Source organism: Aulonocara sp. 'chitande type north' Nkhata Bay, linkage group LG15 (assembly GCF_057382095.1).
Source record: "Aulonocara sp. 'chitande type north' Nkhata Bay isolate Kocher_YH1m ecotype deep benthic linkage group LG15, A_spYH_male_GT1.1, whole genome shotgun sequence".
Lineage (NCBI taxonomy): Eukaryota > Metazoa > Chordata > Actinopteri > Cichliformes > Cichlidae > Aulonocara > Aulonocara sp. 'chitande type north' Nkhata Bay.
Window position 1 is genome coordinate 20,812,445 of NC_141358.1, and position 18,241 is coordinate 20,830,685.

An 18,241-nucleotide genomic window follows, 5' to 3' on the forward strand; every position below is an offset into this window, starting at 1 on the left:
TGCTTTATCTCAAACACTGACACCCTTAGGAAGGAGGAGAAAATAGAAAATGTATCTCTGAGATTTGAGGCCTTTTGGTTACTTTCTTAATTCCTAAAAACAGATTTGAGACTTAATTTTTCCTGCTGGGTCTTTTTAGAATTTATGCCACCTCTTTTGATGATGTTTTAATGGGAAATGACGCACTGTCTTTGGTCGATTGCTGATTGATAGGTGTTTAATTAATTCCAATTACTGAGTCTAAGTGGGTGTAATTGAGTCCATATAATTGGCTTGAACCTGCACTGCATAACATAGCTAATTGCTTTTGTCTCAGTCTTCATGATATGTGAGGTCATCTTGAATAGGTTTACATCTCAGACAACTTGATATGTGATTATTAATTTCCTCAAAGTAGGTTTAAATTGAAATCACTGCTGTTAGTTCCGTACATCTTGCTTTTTGTTTTTATAATCTTGATATCATGGCCCATGGGCCAAATCAGGCCAAATACATATTTTAGTTTGCCCGACAGACAAACTCAATAAATTCTTGGCTTCAGAGAGCCACTGAACTAAAAAGGGACATACGGCTATAGCACAATGTCTCAAAGTGATGCAACTGGAAAGGGAAATTTCATTTTGTGTGCAGCCAGTTTCAGGTCAGGAGGCTGTGCTGTACATTATGGGTAAATTACATGATTAAAGATCTTCTACTTTTCCTTTCACCAGCAAGGACCACATCCCCGAATACAAATGATAAACGCTTATCAATAATGAAGATGACAGATGAATGAAAAGCAATGAGCTGGGCCAGAGGCTGTGCTTTAGGCGAGGCATCGCTGAAAAAATGGGGAGAGGAAAAACTGGGTGTATGGGATAAGTAGTAAAATATTAAACTGTCTCTTCAGCTGTTGAGTTGTCATACAGTTGTCATGGATGCCTGTGAAACAGACTTTCCAAGACTTTTAGATATATGTGCATTTTTAAAAGACATTTAAAAAAGTGCAGTCATGAAAATCAGCCTGTGCCTTCTGCAGCCCACTAAAATAAAAGACTTTTATGACTTCTTCAGACCCATCTTGGGTGTAACTGCGTTTCTATGCACTTTCTAATTTTCCATTTCCATTTTACTTTTTACATTTTTAAGTGGTTTTCCAATTGTGTGCCTCAAGGCAACTCCAGATGATGGGATTTAGCATCAGCCAAACAACAGCCAAAAGGATAAACTATGGCGGGTGGTAATAACGGATCACTTTGTGGAGAAAGAAAACAAGAGAACAAACAGACAAACGAAATGGAAAGGTAAATTGTTTTTAATCATGAGTGCATCAGTTGTTGTCCAAAGTTAACTAATGCTAAAGAGGCAAAAGCTTAGTTGGAAATCAATAAGAACCAGAGGTGGGACCAAGTCATTGTTTTGCAAGTCTCAAGTAAGTCTCAAGTCTTTATCCTCAAGTCTCAAGTCAAGTCTCAAGTAATGTCAGGCAAGTCAGAGTCGAGTCTCAAGTCACTGGTGTAAAAGTCCGAGTCAAGTCACAAGTCTGAAACTTTGAATTTCAAGTCCTTTCGAGTCTTTAAAAAAAAAAACGAAAAAATAATGTTGCAGTTATGCTAAATGTAAATATTAGACCATGTAATTTTAAAATCTGTGTTTTTCTCAACACATGACAAAATAGTGAACTTAGAAAATATACACAAATTGTGAAATTGCACCTCTTTAAAATGCAGCTCAATTAAACCTAGCTCCAAGAATAATTTTCACCGACAGTTCTGAGATACGCTGCATGTTATTCTTGGATGCGGTTGTAGGACCGGCTTTAAAATCGCATGACAAAAATATCATACACATTAAAAAGAACTGCATCACCAACGTAGCCTGGACAACATTTGCTAGTTAGATGAAGTCAGCTATCTCATCGTAGCATATTTATATGCATATTTATAATCATACGGTTCTTGTGAGTGCATACACTCGTGAAGTTTAGTAACTTCAGGTCACTGCAACAAGCCCAGGTACAGTTTACCGACGGATGGGTACAGGACCTTGAAATGCACCGTGTAGAACGAAAGACCATCGTACGTATCATAAGTTTACCAGTCTCACAAATTGTCGTCATAAATACACATTCGTTAACCGTTTATTAATAGGACCTTTGAGCTCAAGGGTAATTAATTAGTAGTGGAAATAATTTCTGGTAGCATCACAGAAATGTAGCAGTGACAACAATATTATATGCTGTAATCGTACTGGGCAATTAGTGATACAAAAAACCTGTTTTATCCTGTGAATAAAAGTATATGTTTTTGTTAATGTACCATAATAACAGAAGCGAAACGCAATATTGTGTCAGGACAATTCACTATTTATGCACAATAAATAAAGGAGCATAGCGCGACAATTTCTGTTCAGCGCCAGACTTGCTTGTAACCTATATCACTAATTATGTTATGAAAATGACGTATTAACTACTAAAAAATACTGACCTTCGTGTAAATGCTTGGAGCAGACTAACCTGTGAGCTGGAGTGTTCTGGGACGTTATATTTGATCTTTGAATGGCTGCAATCCAGGCCATCCGTCGCGTCTTTGTTACTTCGGAAACATGGCTTGAACAATTTCTCTTCAACGACGTAATCCGATAACAACCGATCTCTTTACCCGTCGGCTTCCCGTGGCTGTCATGCGACCGGCTATTGCAGTTAATAATACAACGGCTTCTTGACATTTTTGTGTTTCTTTTTATCGCTGTGTGACTGATTTCAATTGAAAGCCTGCGTGCGCTACTACTGCTTGCCACGAGTTCCCAGAATCCTTTGCGGTTCTACCCGTGAATGACGTCACATTTTCAATCTCTATATAATATGCATGTTAAATTTTATATTTTGGGTAAAATATCAAGTCTTTTCAAGTAAACCGGTTCAAGTCCAATTCAAGTCCCAAGTCATTGGTGTAAAAGTCCAAGTCAAGTCACAAGTCTTAGAACATTTTTTCAAGTCAAGTCTAAAGTCATAAAATTAATGACTCGAGTCTGACTCGAGTCCAAGTCATGTGACTCGAGTCCACACCTCTGAAAGAACCGTAGACAACATAAGGCACTTATATCTGCATCTGCAAATATGAGTCAAGATGTGCTTTGGCATGCAGTGAAAAGACTTTTTTTTTGGTTTTGCCTAATTTAAAGCCTAATTAGATTGTATTTCTACTTTATGCTTTGGATTCAGATTAGTTTCAATGAAGCCTGTGAAGTTTTAAAAAGCTGTTGACACGTCTCAATAAAGTAATGAATCAAAGCCTCAAAGGCTGCTTAGGCGATCAGCGTCATTTCTTCTATATTTTATTTCATTTTTGTTATATTTTAAGAACGAAAAATCGTAAACGATATTATTTTTATTTCCGTTAACTAAAATGGACACCTACTTTTAGCGTAGTTAGTTATAGTAACCGTATTTTGGTGTTGGCAAGCTGTACGTGAGCACGTTTCGTTTTGTCCGACTGCACGTGAATGCAGCGCTGCTCCCATCCTACGTGAATGCAGCATAAACTGTTGAGGTGATCCATGGCAACAGAGGAGCAGCAGCCAACCGCCGAGCCTGTCCTACACGCTCACACACACATAACCCCAGTCTCTACTCACTTCTTCCTCAGTGTAGCCGGAATGTACCGAGGAGGAATCACTGTTAACGGCTGCCGCTGACAAATTTCTGTATCAAGGTGACCGACCGGGAGCCAACCCGCCAACCAGCTCCCTGGAAACGGCTGCACATCAGCGCCAGGTGACAGCAGACTGGACCCGCTGAAAACGGACGCATAACGGACAAGATGGTAGTAGCTCATGTTTCCGGACCTTAAAATTACTCATTTCACCCCTCTGGTGTACTATTACCCCGACAGAAGCAAAAATGAAACCAATTCTTAACAGTCTGTGGGCTCAAAAGGCTTCATATTTCTGATTTTTTTTTTTCGGCAAAAACATAAATCCTCCACAGTCCCAGTCCTACACACCGCTCATTAGCACCTTCCAGTTTATTATTGTAATTACTGCCCATATCTTTCTCGAGCATCTGAGGCATCATCGTGAAGATGGCGACTGGGTCGGGTTGGCAGCAGCGCTACTGCCCTGCCGGTCAGGGGAAATTTAGCACATCCTCGGCATCCAGCATGTCTTTTCAGTCCGGCATCGCCATGGAATATACCCAAGACCTACACCTGAAGATGAGCAAGAAGATAGCACAGCTAACAAAGGTAAGGATCCTTTTTTAGGAGGCCTCCTCTGCACTCTCTCTTCAACCCTTGGGTAAGACCCTGTACCTGCTGTTCTGGTGTGAGAACTGGGCACCAAACTCCATTGGAAATTTGCCCGTTTAGCAATTAAACTTGTGTCGGTTTACATGTCTAACGAGCACAACAAGACTGACATTTTTTAGTGGATCTCCTGGGTGTTCTTGTACTTTCGGGGTCCATTTAAGGCAACATTTATTCGTCTGATAAAAAATAATTAACTCCTAAAGTAGGATATGCTCACTACAGCTGTAAATCGCTTTGGTTTAAAGGAAGTTAAAGTTGGATTTAAGTTAAATGCATGCTGCTTGGTGTTTGAATTGTGAGCCGAAAGAAGCAGCAGCTCTGAATGCCTCATGGCATACTGAAATCTAAAAGCATACAAAAGCCGTCAAAGTTTGATATTTTATTTTAGTGAGTTTGGCGTGATTTCTTACCTGGGAGGTACGAGCTGCCCCAAGGTCTGCTTGGATGCTGCATTTTAAGCGAGCAGCGGGTCATCACAATATCAGCCATCTCATTCATTAATCATCTTTAGCAGCACAGATTCTTCCGGCATTTAGTTTTACTTCTCATGCATAAGTGTTGTATGCAGTTAAACTAAACCCTTCCTGAAAACTTTGATCCCTCATAGTATCTATATAGTGTACTGTATATATTTTGGAGATCATTTACAGTATATATGGTTGCTCTAGACCAGCAGACTTGAATGATATTCCTCTACACCACCCGCATCTATGGTCTTTCAAGGGCATTTTAAATGATTTTCACCTCAAAGCGGGATCAGTTCTTTTATGTCACTTGCCAAACTTTGGCGTCTCCAAAACATTGGCTCCATGTCAGCACATGTTTCTGGCTCCAGGGTGTCATTATCATCGAGCTGGGGGGTCCACCAGGCACTTGTACATGTTTCCAGGTGGCTTCTGAAGGGTTTGATGCCTGGAGTTGGTGATATATACTCTGAGGATTTGCCTCTGACTTCTAAGTATAAGATTTGTGCTCTTTTTGTGCTGAGAGAGTGGATGCTTAAAAAAAACGAAAAAACAACAATTCAGCAGCCTTGGGCTAGGTGTGTGCCAAGCCTTAGTGCAGAGTGGACTCTTTAAAGTCACAATGAAATAGAAAAGGGTCTTTTCGACCGTGGTAGCTAATTAACCATCGTAATATGCAGCATAGCTTTTAATAATAATTTAAAGGAAATTTCACATGTAATATTTTTGTATTTTTTGCATACATTTTTTAACTTCTTAGTTTTTGTGTTTATTTGCCACAGTTTTGTTCAAATATTATGTAATGTTAAAGGTACAGGGATTTTTCTTCATGGTAATGTTTGGTATTTTATATGAAGATCCAACAGACCCCCTGCCAAAAAACAGTTATGTTCATTTTGATTTCATTTATTTAAGTTTAAAAGACATTTTTGTGTATGGCTACTGCAATGCCAAAAGAAATGTTAAGAAACAACAATACCTTTTTTAAAAACTATTATTTTAACTATTATTTTAATTATGGAGGCAAAGTACACTGAAAAAAATATGTTGTTGGATTTACTTAATTCAATGGTGGACATTTGTTGCACACAGATGTTTTGCTTTGGCAGCAACTTAAACAATTGAGTTAAATTAACACAATTTATTCATGTTCAATAAACCTGTGCAATTTGTGTTGATAAAATGTGACTTAAACATGTTTTGATGAAGTAATTTGAGCTCTTGAAATATTTTAATCCTTCACAATTTTCTCACTTTATCCCAACACCATTCAATAACTTTTACCCAATACTACTTGGTCACTTAAATACTACATGTTATCTTCAAATTACATTTTGCTATTATATTCTAGTATCAAATACACAATTTTCAAATGGAGGCCTTATAACAGATTATATTGTTCTCTTCCAAGATGGTTGCTGGCATCCACCAGTAACCTTTCAAAACAAAATGTCTAATTTCACTGCATTGACAGTAGGTAAAGAATTAAACTGACATTACTCCACTACTGAATCTACATAAATCAACAGTTAAATAATGTCAGTTCTTCCGTGTTCTCTGGAATCAATCACAGCAAAGAAATTAGACTGTTTCTTTTGAAAAATGTTGGGAAAGAACAAATCAAAACATTCTATTTAAGGCCTCTGACGTCAAGATTCAGTTAAACAACAATTATAACTAAACAATTTGAGGTAATGTTAGTTTCCATTAACATTAAATTAGGTTACTGAATTGGCAAACACCTTCCTATTAACATTACCCATTTTACCCCAATAACTAAAGAAATTAGCACTTGCAGGTCAAAACCTTTATTCAAGAGATGCTAAAATAACATTGATACAGTGACTGTCAAAAATTACAGCACTGATCATACTGTGACATCTTGGTTCAAAACAGCACACTTAGAAATATTCAACGTTCCTTACTTCAACTGAATGAAACTGAAAATACCATTTCACACGGCCCATATGGGATATTTAGACTGCATAACTGTTCATGCTACATCTCTTCACTAGTAAAAGAAAGAAAAAATACAAAGAGAAATTTAAAAATGCTGCCAAACAGAGAACTTGTACAGAGCAAAAGGAAAAACAAACAACAACAACAACAACAAAAAAACGGCTCGTCCTCATGGCAGTTGCAGTGTATATAAAAATGAACCCTGCGATCTGTTCCTGGAATTGAGCTTCAAAAATGCAGCAGAACAAGTGTGAGATTTAAATGTCTTCTCACCTAGAGCTGGTCACCTCACATGCATAACAGTGAGCTTTTGTTGCAGGAGCAGTTTTGTCTTAGTTGTGAGTTTTTCTTGAGAGCTGAGTTGCTTCCAACTCCATTACCACCCTTTGAATCACCTCAAAAGTGTAGCAGAGTTGTGATGGGTAACTCATATTGAAGGAATAAAAAAGGTCCAAACAGCATGGCTACTGCAAAGGTCACGTTATCCAGATCTTGAAGAACTACTATACCCTCGATGATGATGCCAACATCAGAAAAGTCATTGCCTGGTGCATCCTCTGGAGACAGATGTTCATTGTGGTTTTCTCAATCTGTGCAGTGGCCTCAGTCAAGTCCTGGTTAAACACAAAACATTTTTTTAAGATTCCCTTTTAAACTCATCTCTTTTGAATCTACCAGTTCTAATGTTAGAGTAATTTAAACCAATGCAAGCAACATAGTAAATAGCTATAGCCAAAGAGTGGCCTGCCATGCTGCCATTCATGGTCTAACAGAGTTTCTAAGAGAGGGTGAAAAACATAATTTTACATTAGTTTTTGTTAGAAAGACACCGGCCCATCAGAAATCCAGGTTTTGTCACTCAGAAGATGTTAGAATTTAGACTTTCAGCCCCACAATTTGGTTAGCTGTTGGTCTTTTTTTTTTTTTTCAAACAAAAGCTAATGTAAATACTGGTGGGATTTTCCTTTGTTCACTAGAATGACAAATTTAAAGTTTTTTCACACTGATGTGACCCCTAATACAGGGGTGGGGCCTCAAGGGCCGGTGGCCGAGTTCACTACCAGGCCTCATGTGAACTTCAAATTATTAAAGAGGACTACTGGTCCTAACCAGTCCAATGAGGATCAAGTGGATAACTAAATGCATTTTTAAATGTTGCAAAGCCACAATCTACTCATAAAACACTCACCATGAACTCCTGCACCAAGATGTTGCAATTGTCTTTCACACAGATGCGGAGCACTTTGATGAGGGACTCCCTTCCAGCATTAATGTCATCCTAAAGTATTATAACAAAGAAAACAGAGATTTGTGAACTTTTCAGTAGCACAGAAGAAAATGATCCCAGACAAAAACTTAAACCAGTCAACATGCAACACCAGCATCTACAAAGCAATATCAAAAGTTCCTGTTTGACATCAACTTTATGGATATATAGTTTCCAGAACATTTATTTTTTTAAAAAGATAAATTTTTCTCAGTGGGCCAGTAAATGCATGACGAAAATTATGGCATCCTTTCAGTGGAATCAGTACTCACTTGTAATAGTTGACTGTTTCAATGGATGCAGCATAAAAATCTTTTACTGACCTAATGCAATACATATACACTTTGTAGTTAAAGAATTTTAAAGTTCTTACTGTCATTATGGCAGCTACATCCTTTAGCTTTGTGCCCTGTTCCCCCGATCACTTTGCAAACACTTTCAGCAGACTGTCAGAGAGAAACTCAGCTCCATCAGAAACCTTGACTGTAAAGGCATGGTTGGGATGCACTGGAATGCTGCATTTCATCTGAAATGACATAAAATTATTTTGAAATAACAGCAGGCACTGTGCTTGGTTAATAATCAGTAATGTTTTGTTGAATAAAAACTGTGTTTCCAGATCTTATGGGATTAAAAAAATCCAAAGATGTTTATTTCTGATTTGCAACCCAAGAACCCACAAGTTACAACCTCATTTTAGTTCAAGTGTGCATTAATGTGAGTCCAGTAATCACCTTTCTGACAATACATACAGGTATAAGTTAAACCTATGGCAGATTTTGGATTTCTCAGTTGTATTAATAGGGTGGTCTATTTGAGTATGCATGCACCTAATAATTATAAAAAACCTATTATAATTAAGTTACAGAAACCTTAAGCGAAAATAGAATATACTTTCTTACCATAACACCTTGAACCCACAATCCATCAGCTGACTCCTGGTGAAATGCAGAATAGATGTGGTCTCTCAATGTGCATCAACAAAAACAAAAACAAAAACAAAAGGACAGCAGGTGAGGGCAGGAGGGGTAGGGATGTAAGCTAGCATAATACCGCTGATGATATTAGCTAAAGCTGTTCAATGTCCAAAATCTCACTAACACCACGGTGCAGTAAATACAACAATGTAACTGAAGAGTCAGTTGACAAATCTATTCACACAGAAAACCAAATTATGTTATGAGTGCCTCGCAATTAGGTTTAATGTGATATTACGGCTCTTGTGCCAAAGACAAATTCAAATGAAAAAGCGCCAATTCTTTGACAACAGATAAAACAGCAAATAAGCTAACGGCTCTTTTTTAGCATGTTACATGGCGGCACTTTAGACGTTTAACTACATTTGGCTGAAATATGGTAAACATTAATTCAAAAAATCAAGACATACCAAAAAACGTAGAGTTGGCTGCTTGACTTGACTGAGATGGATGCATTTTTTAAACCACGATCCAAAGCCCGCGAGATGAAATCACGCGTGGTTTCACGAGATTTAACGTTGCTATCTTATTGACTTACTTCACCTGAACATGATATGAACAATTTAATACACCCTTTCTGCATATCATGTAGTTTTTACACTATATAGTTACATTTAACTTTAAAACATGAGGCAATTGTGTTAAATACATGCAAGATGCTTACATAAATCCAAGAGATGGCCAGTCCCTTTTTTTCAGTGTATATGATAGTGGAGCTTATTGTGAAGCAAAAAGCCTTGCTTCTCTCAGCCTAGCAGCCTGGGTATGGTCATGTTTTGAATTTAATGTCCTAATTTAACATTGTCTCGTGTCTAAAATTGAATTTTACTTCCTCTGCTGTGATTTTTTTTTTTTGGTCTTCACCTGTGTCTCGTTCCTTCCAGATCTCTCCACTTTCTTGATTACCCTATGTGTATAAATAGTCCTGCCCCTTTCCCTTGGTCTTTGTTGTGGTGTCTATATCTGTTCCTGTGCGTGCCTCATGAAAGGTTTGCTTTTAAATATTTAGTCTGCCTGGAGTCCTGCATTTAGGTCCTTAATTCTGACACCTATGTGCAGGTGCTGTGTCCCGTCATCTGACAGCCCAGTCAAAAGAAGAACTGATTACAGACGTTAGTCCTAATTTTTTAGTTCACGCTTTGGTGTGCCTTGGACAGAGAATATTGGAAAAGCACAAATATATTCTTTTCAGTGAAAAGCTGATGTGTAGACTATAACATTAATTTCTATAATATTATGTAGTAATGCTGTCTTTTTGCATAATTCTGGACAACAGAAGCAGACAAATTTGGGTGCAACAAAATTATTATTAGGATGGTTTACAAGGAGCTAAACATAACCCCCTTAACATTGTGTTGTCAGACTATATTTTGCTTATGAAAAATGTTCTCTTAACATAGTGTTAGAATTGCTAGAGCTCAGTGGATTCTAAGGAGGTATAAAAATTAATTAAATAAAAAGTACTATGCTTACTAAAAAAGTAAGCATAGAAATAACAAATAATATAACCTACACTAAAAAAATAACAACATCAATCTTTTCATCACTGTTAAAAAATCTGGACTCTAATGCCGTATATAAACTGCACACTCCAGTTTAAACACTGGAGTGTTTATAATTTACAGTTTTTGTGTTATAGTGTTGATAAACCTAACCTCACAGTGGACAGGACTCATGAAAGTTTTTTTTTTTCATTGTCTATCCAGGTAAATCCTCACTTCCAGTTCCATTTTTGTTTCCAGTTCTGCACCTGTACACTTACCACGGATCATCGGTCAGCAACAGGGTAGAAAACATTTAAATCAGGCACTTCTATGAAAGCCTGCATGATGCTGCAGAATAGTTTAATCTACATTTTCTCAGTGAGAGTCAGCTTTTAATCCATTTCATTTAGAATTCCAATTCAAGGTGCTAAACTGTTAAAAAATAAGATCATTCATAGTTTAACTAAATATTTTTACTTGCAGTCTATCAAGAAAACGGCTGATATTTTGATGTGTTTACCAACAAGATTGTTTTTTTTTTCTCTTCATCAACACTTCCTCCTTGATATATTGTCTTTAATGCCACTGTTGGCTCTTGTATAGGAAGTATAACAACAAAACATGAATTTAAGACAGTGATGGGAAACACAAAATAGCAATTTACACAATTTTTACTGCACCTGTATCCCAATAATTCATTTACAATAAAAAATTTGAGATTGGCATCAAATATTTACATTAACATAAGAAAAATAACTAATGAAACAATGCCATGGAATTTAAAAATGACATATATTTCATTTTTATTAAGCCATTTTCAGCCTATATATTGAAGTACAAGAAAAAATGTCTTCAAAGAAAAAGTGGAGAAGCACTAATTTCATAGCGGCATTAAAACACAATGAAACAGAGGCTGAGATAAAACCGTATTTCCAGTGAGTGTGCACCAACTGACACAATAGTAGATGTTGTTTTCATACGCCAAGTCACATGATCACCACACGTTCCCACAGGCGACACATCTGAGCCTCGTGTCTCCAGTGCCTTGTTGTGTTGGGCCACGACAAAGCAGGGGAGGGGAACAGGCTGATAGCATTCGGCCCATCTGCTGACCGCTGATCTCTGCAGAGTGAGAGATGCATTCAGGAATAAATAGCAACCTTGGAACCTCTCTGAGCCACTCTCGTGACACATCTCTGCCTGGATGATTTCCAGCTCGCTGTCACAGAATGATTCGGGAGCGACTGACGCATCTCTTTAGTCCCGTATTTTAACTGAATTATCTGAATCTATAGTGTCTGCTTTACAAGTTATGATTTTTCAAAATCTTTTGTCTTTTTTCCCTTATTTCGTTTTTATAATCTGGTCATGATTTTTAATCCTGATAACATCAGCCAGCTTGCTACAGTGCTACTGTAATTCTGTTTTTTGTTATCCTAACTATTTTATAGTTACTAAAATTTTGCAATACTTTATATAGTTTACATTACTATTGCATAATACAATAAATTATTTTGTTACGTACAAAGACAAAATAATTGCTTGAGAGACAAAGTGGGCAAATCTCAACTTCAGCCAGAGAGCAAAGCATGCCATCGATTGACATGTTACAGGCTGTTGAATAAATTACAGGATTACGTTGGCAGGTGAAGCCTGGAGTAAACTAGAGACAAACCATCAGCAACAATGCAGTGCATGATGAGCGAATTGCTTCCTGCATGGAAGCAGTCTTAAATGCGTGAATGAGGATTTGGAAAGTAAAAATCTCAGCAAGGGATGGAGAATCAGCTCACGCTGGTGTGCATGCTCTCCTCATAATTAAACGCTATAACTGCTTAATGTGAACATATGTAACTCCTGCCAGGTTAAATCGTTATAATAAAAATACAGGAACACATGTAATAAATGCAGCATGTTTTAAAGCTTGTATTTGTGGTTTCCGTGATGGAGTGTTTCCCATTGAGGAGTCTGGATAACCTGTGCATCGCAGACTCAAAATACATTTCAGTCTCAAAGTCGTGCTGACTGACATGAAAACATGTGAGAATTTGTGTCCGTGAACGTGAACAAAGACAGTGCTTGTACGTGACCACTTCAACTTTTGCTATGAGAGCAGGCTGACAGCTGTAGCGTGCGTCAGTGAAGCAGTGTTATCATTTCAATGCTCTGTACGTTTTTGCTGGGATTTCATGCAAAGTCAGTAAGTCAGTTATCGATTGCCATTCTCCTGGGATGCTGAATTTCATGATTTGTGATGCAAGACTTGTTGGCACTGTTCTTTAAGACTTCATGCAGTAATTTTTAATCCCACAAAGCTGCTTGCCTTTGTGTACTGCTGGGATTTCACTGTCATGATTTTTCTTTTTTTTCACAAGTTACACTCTCTGATGGCTTTCTTTTTATTGTAGTGTTTCTGTCAAAAAGAAGGCAGTGCAGGGGCTTTGCTGTTATGGAAACAAGTTTTAAATGATAATTCAGGGCAATGTACTGTAAGAAGTGGGCTGATGATTTTCATAACAAAAAAAAATACGCTTGATCTTGTAGGTTGTCCACAGTGAGTCAGGAGTGAGGTTTCTGCTTGTTGTCAGAGCTCTGGGAAACAGAGAGGGCAGCATGTCATTTTGCATCGTCAGGAGAAGGCTTTATAACAAATGTATTACCTAGCCTAGGGTGTGTGTGTGTGTGTGTGTTGTGTGTGTGTGTGTGTTTCATCTGCAATGCCTGACTGACTTTAGTGTTGAAGTGAGTCAGAAATAGACCTCTGAGCTCTCTGTGCATTTCTGGACGAAGGGATCAGAAGAGACAGAGATACTGAAATACCATGGACACTGTGTGTGTGTGTGTGGTGTTTGTAATTCATATTATGTGGTGCTGCAGCACCAAATCAGTGTATAAACATTTCAGCAAAGATGTTTTCAAATATAGTTTGAGGAAATAAAAAAAGTATGTTTTTTTTTTTTTTTTTACCTCAATATCAAACCATCTCTGCTGATTCATTATCTCATTTTTCTAAAGCTTTGGTAAATCCATTCATATAAATAAATAGATGTAAACACTATGATGTCACTGATTACTTTTGCATTTTGCCCATTGTTTGTTTTTTTCCCCCTTAATAGCCAGAAGTACTTTAAAAAAATGACAGCTGAACATGGTAGTGTAATTAAAAGATGGGCAGACTTACACTTTTTTGGAGGGTTTTGGTTTTTTTTGGGAGCCAGAAGTGAGAACATTTGGACAAGAGTGTTTAGTAGTATGCCACCAGCTACAGCTAGCTTGCTTAAATAACACATTTCCTCCATAAATGATATGGATGCATCGCAGGGACACAGGTTCCTCCTAATTAGTGCTAAGTAGCATATAAATGAAATGCAAGAATTTCAAACAGGGCTGCTATTAAGTGCAAACTAAATGAAGAGCATTTTCCATCCTTCTTTTCCAAGGACCAGTATCATCGATGGCAAGTGACCTGATTCAAAGTATGACTCTAGTGCCACAAGGTACAGTGCAATGGCAGTGAGACACCAATATATACAGAAGTCAAATGTAACTTCAAAAGTAGTGTTAGTAGTGTTTTACCTGATGTTTTTAAGTAAAATTATAACAGAACGACTTAAAACTTTAGTTAAAGTTAGCCTTGTTATTCTTCAACAGTCTGAACAATACAGACATATAAAAAAGCTTGAAATGGAAAAATATTTTCTCCTTGGGATGTTGTATCTTGGGTTGAGATTTTTAACCAGCTGCTAAAAGAATTCCCATCATGCAACAGCAACAGTAATTTCCATCCACTGTTTGCTCTTCCTTCACATCGATGCAACTACAGAGAGCTCCAGCCATGCTCAGTCGAGTCATTTGCTTACTTGTAGGTTACGTATCACCAGCTGTTGTTTCCAGCTTTAGCCCGAAACATTTTCTAGAGTATTTTGCAAAGTACTGTGTTGTAAGTAGCTCATTTACTAAATCGTAGTATGATTTACTAAATCATACAAAATCGTCATCAGAGGTTGACATGTGGCTCTACGGCATGTTTGAGCTTGTGTTGTTTTGCACGTTATGAAATGCGAAATGCATTGTCCATGGTAACACCACTATACAAAATGTATAGTGGTGTTACCATGGACAGTTTGATATGGCACAGCCTTATCTTAAAGATATTTCTGGGCTGAAAAAAAGCAGTATTTTCACTTTAAAACGAATCAGAAAAAATTAAAAGAAAAACACGATTTGAAAATGATACATATTCTTCATTTTCTGACCAACTTTTAGTTCTAAACTCATCGTTTCCTGTCAGAGGCATGAAATAACTTAAATAGAGTGGTAGCTATCAAGTGCAAGAAATACATGCTTGGAGAATCAGCTTTAACAGACAGATCACCAAAAGATGTCCAAATCAATCAATGAAAAAACCCCAGAGAGAAATGCTTTATCTTTGGTTATGTGGTTTCAAGTTTTGATGGACTATAGTTTTGATGGCAGTCTAAAGGTTGTGGATGGCTGCTTTAAAAGTAACAGTTTGAATAGAGAAAAGGTTTTGCTATTTTTTATACTTATGCTTTTTTCTTTTATATGGATCTCTATGGCGTTGGAATAGGAACTGTAATCATAATTCACGATGACTCCACAAAAGTATGCAACATATACACTGCTTTATATTGTCTGTATCACGTATAGACACTAAACAAGGTCCAACATAAGATGATAAGAGGATTTGGTTTTATGCTCTGATTAAATGATATTCTGACTCAGACATATCCATAGAGAAATTTGTTAATTACATTTTTTTCCTCCCTAGTGAGACTTCTTTACAAGCAACTCAGAAAAGATGAGAAGATCCACACAAGCTGCTCTACAATCTGAGGCTTAGTAGTTTTCTAATTTTATATTCCCCGCTATTCCCTTATTTCACATTGTGGCCAAGCGTCTGTTCAGTACTACAGAAAGAAGTACTCATGGTAGATAAAAGATGGAATTTTTTCTCTTTTGTAGAAATTTCCAGTTATTGTTCCTTGTTATTGTATTTAGTGACTGCACTGAAGACAACGCAGGAAAAGATAAATACACTATCATCACTTGGCAGCAGCATGTGCGTGTGTTGATGCTATAATCCAGGGGTGGTAGTGCAGTGATCTGTGTAGCTGGGGCAGGGTTAGAGCGCAGATGGTCAGAGCAACATGAGTCCAGATCTGGGAATAGAGTACTGCTTACTGATTGGGATTTTAAAGCCTGATACTGTGCACACAGATTTTTAAACAAGTAAGAAGATTTCAAATTGAAATATATTTCAATGATGAACTAATCTTTATCGACTTAAAGACTTGATACTGCTGCTTCTCCTGATAATGGTCATATTAGCTGTAGCAATTAGCATCCATTTGATACTGTTATTTCAGCATAGCTGCTCTAAATATGGACAACAAAGCAGAGGCTGCATGATTAAAACCTGGATAACGTCCTTTTAAATAAACTGAATTCTACTCCCAACTCAGTGAAGTGACCTGGAAGTATCTGTGTGGCAGTTGTACCAAGAGCTGGTTGAATTCTCTAAAAACGTAGGAAAGGTGTTTCAATTCTTCCTTTATTACCTCATTCAGCAGAGAATACACTGGGCCTTTTTTTAATAAAAAGAAAGGAGATAATGCAGTCCCACAAGTCATAACGACACCCTGTCTGATGGTTCAGCTCATGTAACATGAATATTACAGTGCTGTAATAAAATCTGTTTCTTGTTGAGCTGTTGCCTGGAGTGAAGAACACGGGTGTCTATAAAAGCTGTGTCCCAAAACGTCGGCTGCATCCTTCGGAGGCCGCATTTGAAGGCCGATTATGTCACAGCCAGGCGACGAAGGCTGTCCCAATTCGTCGACTCCTTCAAATGCGGCCGACAAATGCGTCCTTCATTTCCCCGATTTTGAAGGATGGGTTGGGTGTGTCCTTCGTGGCCCACCATATCCTAGAATTCATAGCGCGGCCCAGCCAATTCCAGTTTCCAAGAATGGTGGCCGCCAATGTTCCCTCTAAGCTGTGCACTGCTGGCACAGTCTCTGTGCACAGAAAATCTGCGTTGCGCACAAAAAAAAAAATCGAACCTGAATTGAAATTTAAATTAAAACTTTAACAATTCTGTTTTGCAGTGTTAGTCAGTAAGTGACTGGCGGCTCCCGTATGGGATTAGAACCTTATCCCATAGTCCAGCCAATAATGCGATTCACATTCGTATATACGTTGACAGACTATGACAGCGTCCTTATGTGCCGACACGTTAATGACAACATGTACAACCATTGGAGATGTGAGAAGGACAGACGGAACAATTGACGAAAAAAGTGTGGACTTTATACCAGTTTTAAATTGTGTTGATAGGCCACGTAAAACCAGAGTTATGATAAAAATAAATGTAAATGCTGTAATTTGATTATTTTAATAAACCATGTAACTTGGATGGATTCGATGCTGGCGTGACCACAGTGCACACGTCTGCTATTGCTCACAGTGGTCCAAGGGACCACTCAGGGAGTTCGTGAACCTTCATTTATGCACAGCTGTATTAATGTTCTGACACAGCATTTCAGGCATGTTGAGGTCTGGACTTTGACTAGACCAGTGCAGCACCTTGACTCCTTTCTCTTACAGTCTTTGTGTTGCTTGTGATTTGCTGCTGTGCTTGGATTATTGTCCTGTTGCATGACCCAGTTTTAGCCGGACATACAATAAGCTGTTAGACAGATGGCCTAACATTGATTCAAGAATGTATTGGTGTACATAGGAGTTCATGGTCGACTCAATATCCGCAAGGTGCATCGGTCATCACCCCATCCCTCACAGTGTTTGTGCTGATATGCTGTATTTTGCTTTTCTCTAAATGTGGCCATGCTTTATGGCCAGTCATCTCCACTCTGATCTCATCATTCTGAGCACTGTGCTTCCCTTTCCCCCCACAAATGCTTATTAATTCTCCTTTACACTTTTCAATGACCTCATTACTTTTCCATCAAGGAAATGTGATTAGGAGAAGAAGGTAGGAGTTAAGTCTTTGGACTCTGTCCTTGGATTCTTGAAATGATGTGGCACCAGGGATCTGTGGCAAATGAAAAAGTTCTTTTAATGATTTATGCCATCCAGTCTATTTGAAAATTGGTTGAGAATTCAGCAAATTCTGGTGATTGTTTTTCTCTACCTTGTATATGCCACAGGAGACACGGTTGTCCTACAGTGACATTGTACCAGAGGATTCGAATGCAGAGTAAACAGGCAAACAAAATGCAGTCAGCAATGCAGTTCACAAAGTCTGTTTAGAAAATTACTGATCAGTTTAACTTGGGGTTTTTAGTTAGAAAAGAGTCTTAATCTATCCAGAATTTAAGTAATTACTGACTTGAATGGAGATGTCCCTCTGACAGCTCAGTTTGAACTACCTAAGTTAAAGTCTATCTGTGTGTTATTCTGTTGAGTGCCACACCAAATCACAAGTCCTAGTTCAGATCTTGTAAGGATGGAAGTGGGATTTGATTACAAGCTGCTGTTTGTCTCAGAAAACATTCCAAGGAGCAGCCGCGGTATCCTTTCAGACTACTTTCTTGAGGTGACAAACAAAGAAGATTGGCTCTTATAGGGCGCTAAAGATACTGGCCATGAATTTCAGCTTTGTGATTTCTAACTATAATTTTGGGAGAATGAAAACACAGGGATAATGGTGTGTGTGTGTGTGTGTGTGTGTGTGTGTGTGTGTGTGTGTGTGTGTGTGTGTGTGTGTGTGTGTGTGTGTGTGTGTGTGAGAGAGAGAAAAGCGGCATGCTGCTGCTGCTGC

The 18,241-nt window shown here is 38.0% G+C and overlaps 1 protein-coding gene across 4 annotated transcripts in view; it reads left to right on the forward strand.

Annotated features, from left to right (window-relative positions):
* The first annotated feature begins 3,510 nt into the window (after positions 1–3,510).
* Positions 3,511–18,241, forward strand: part of fam184ab (family with sequence similarity 184 member Ab) — a 221,265-nt gene continuing 206,534 nt past the window's right edge. For 2 of the 4 annotated variants that reach the window (XM_086264897.1, XM_086264898.1), the window contains exon 1: positions 3,511–4,223. In XM_086264897.1, coding sequence (XP_086121023.1) covers positions 4,062–4,223 — 162 coding nt within the window. In that variant the 5' untranslated portion in view covers positions 3,511–4,061. The remainder of the gene's footprint in view (positions 4,224–18,241) is intronic. The other 2 variants (XM_086264896.1, XM_086264899.1) reach the window with 2 other exon arrangements.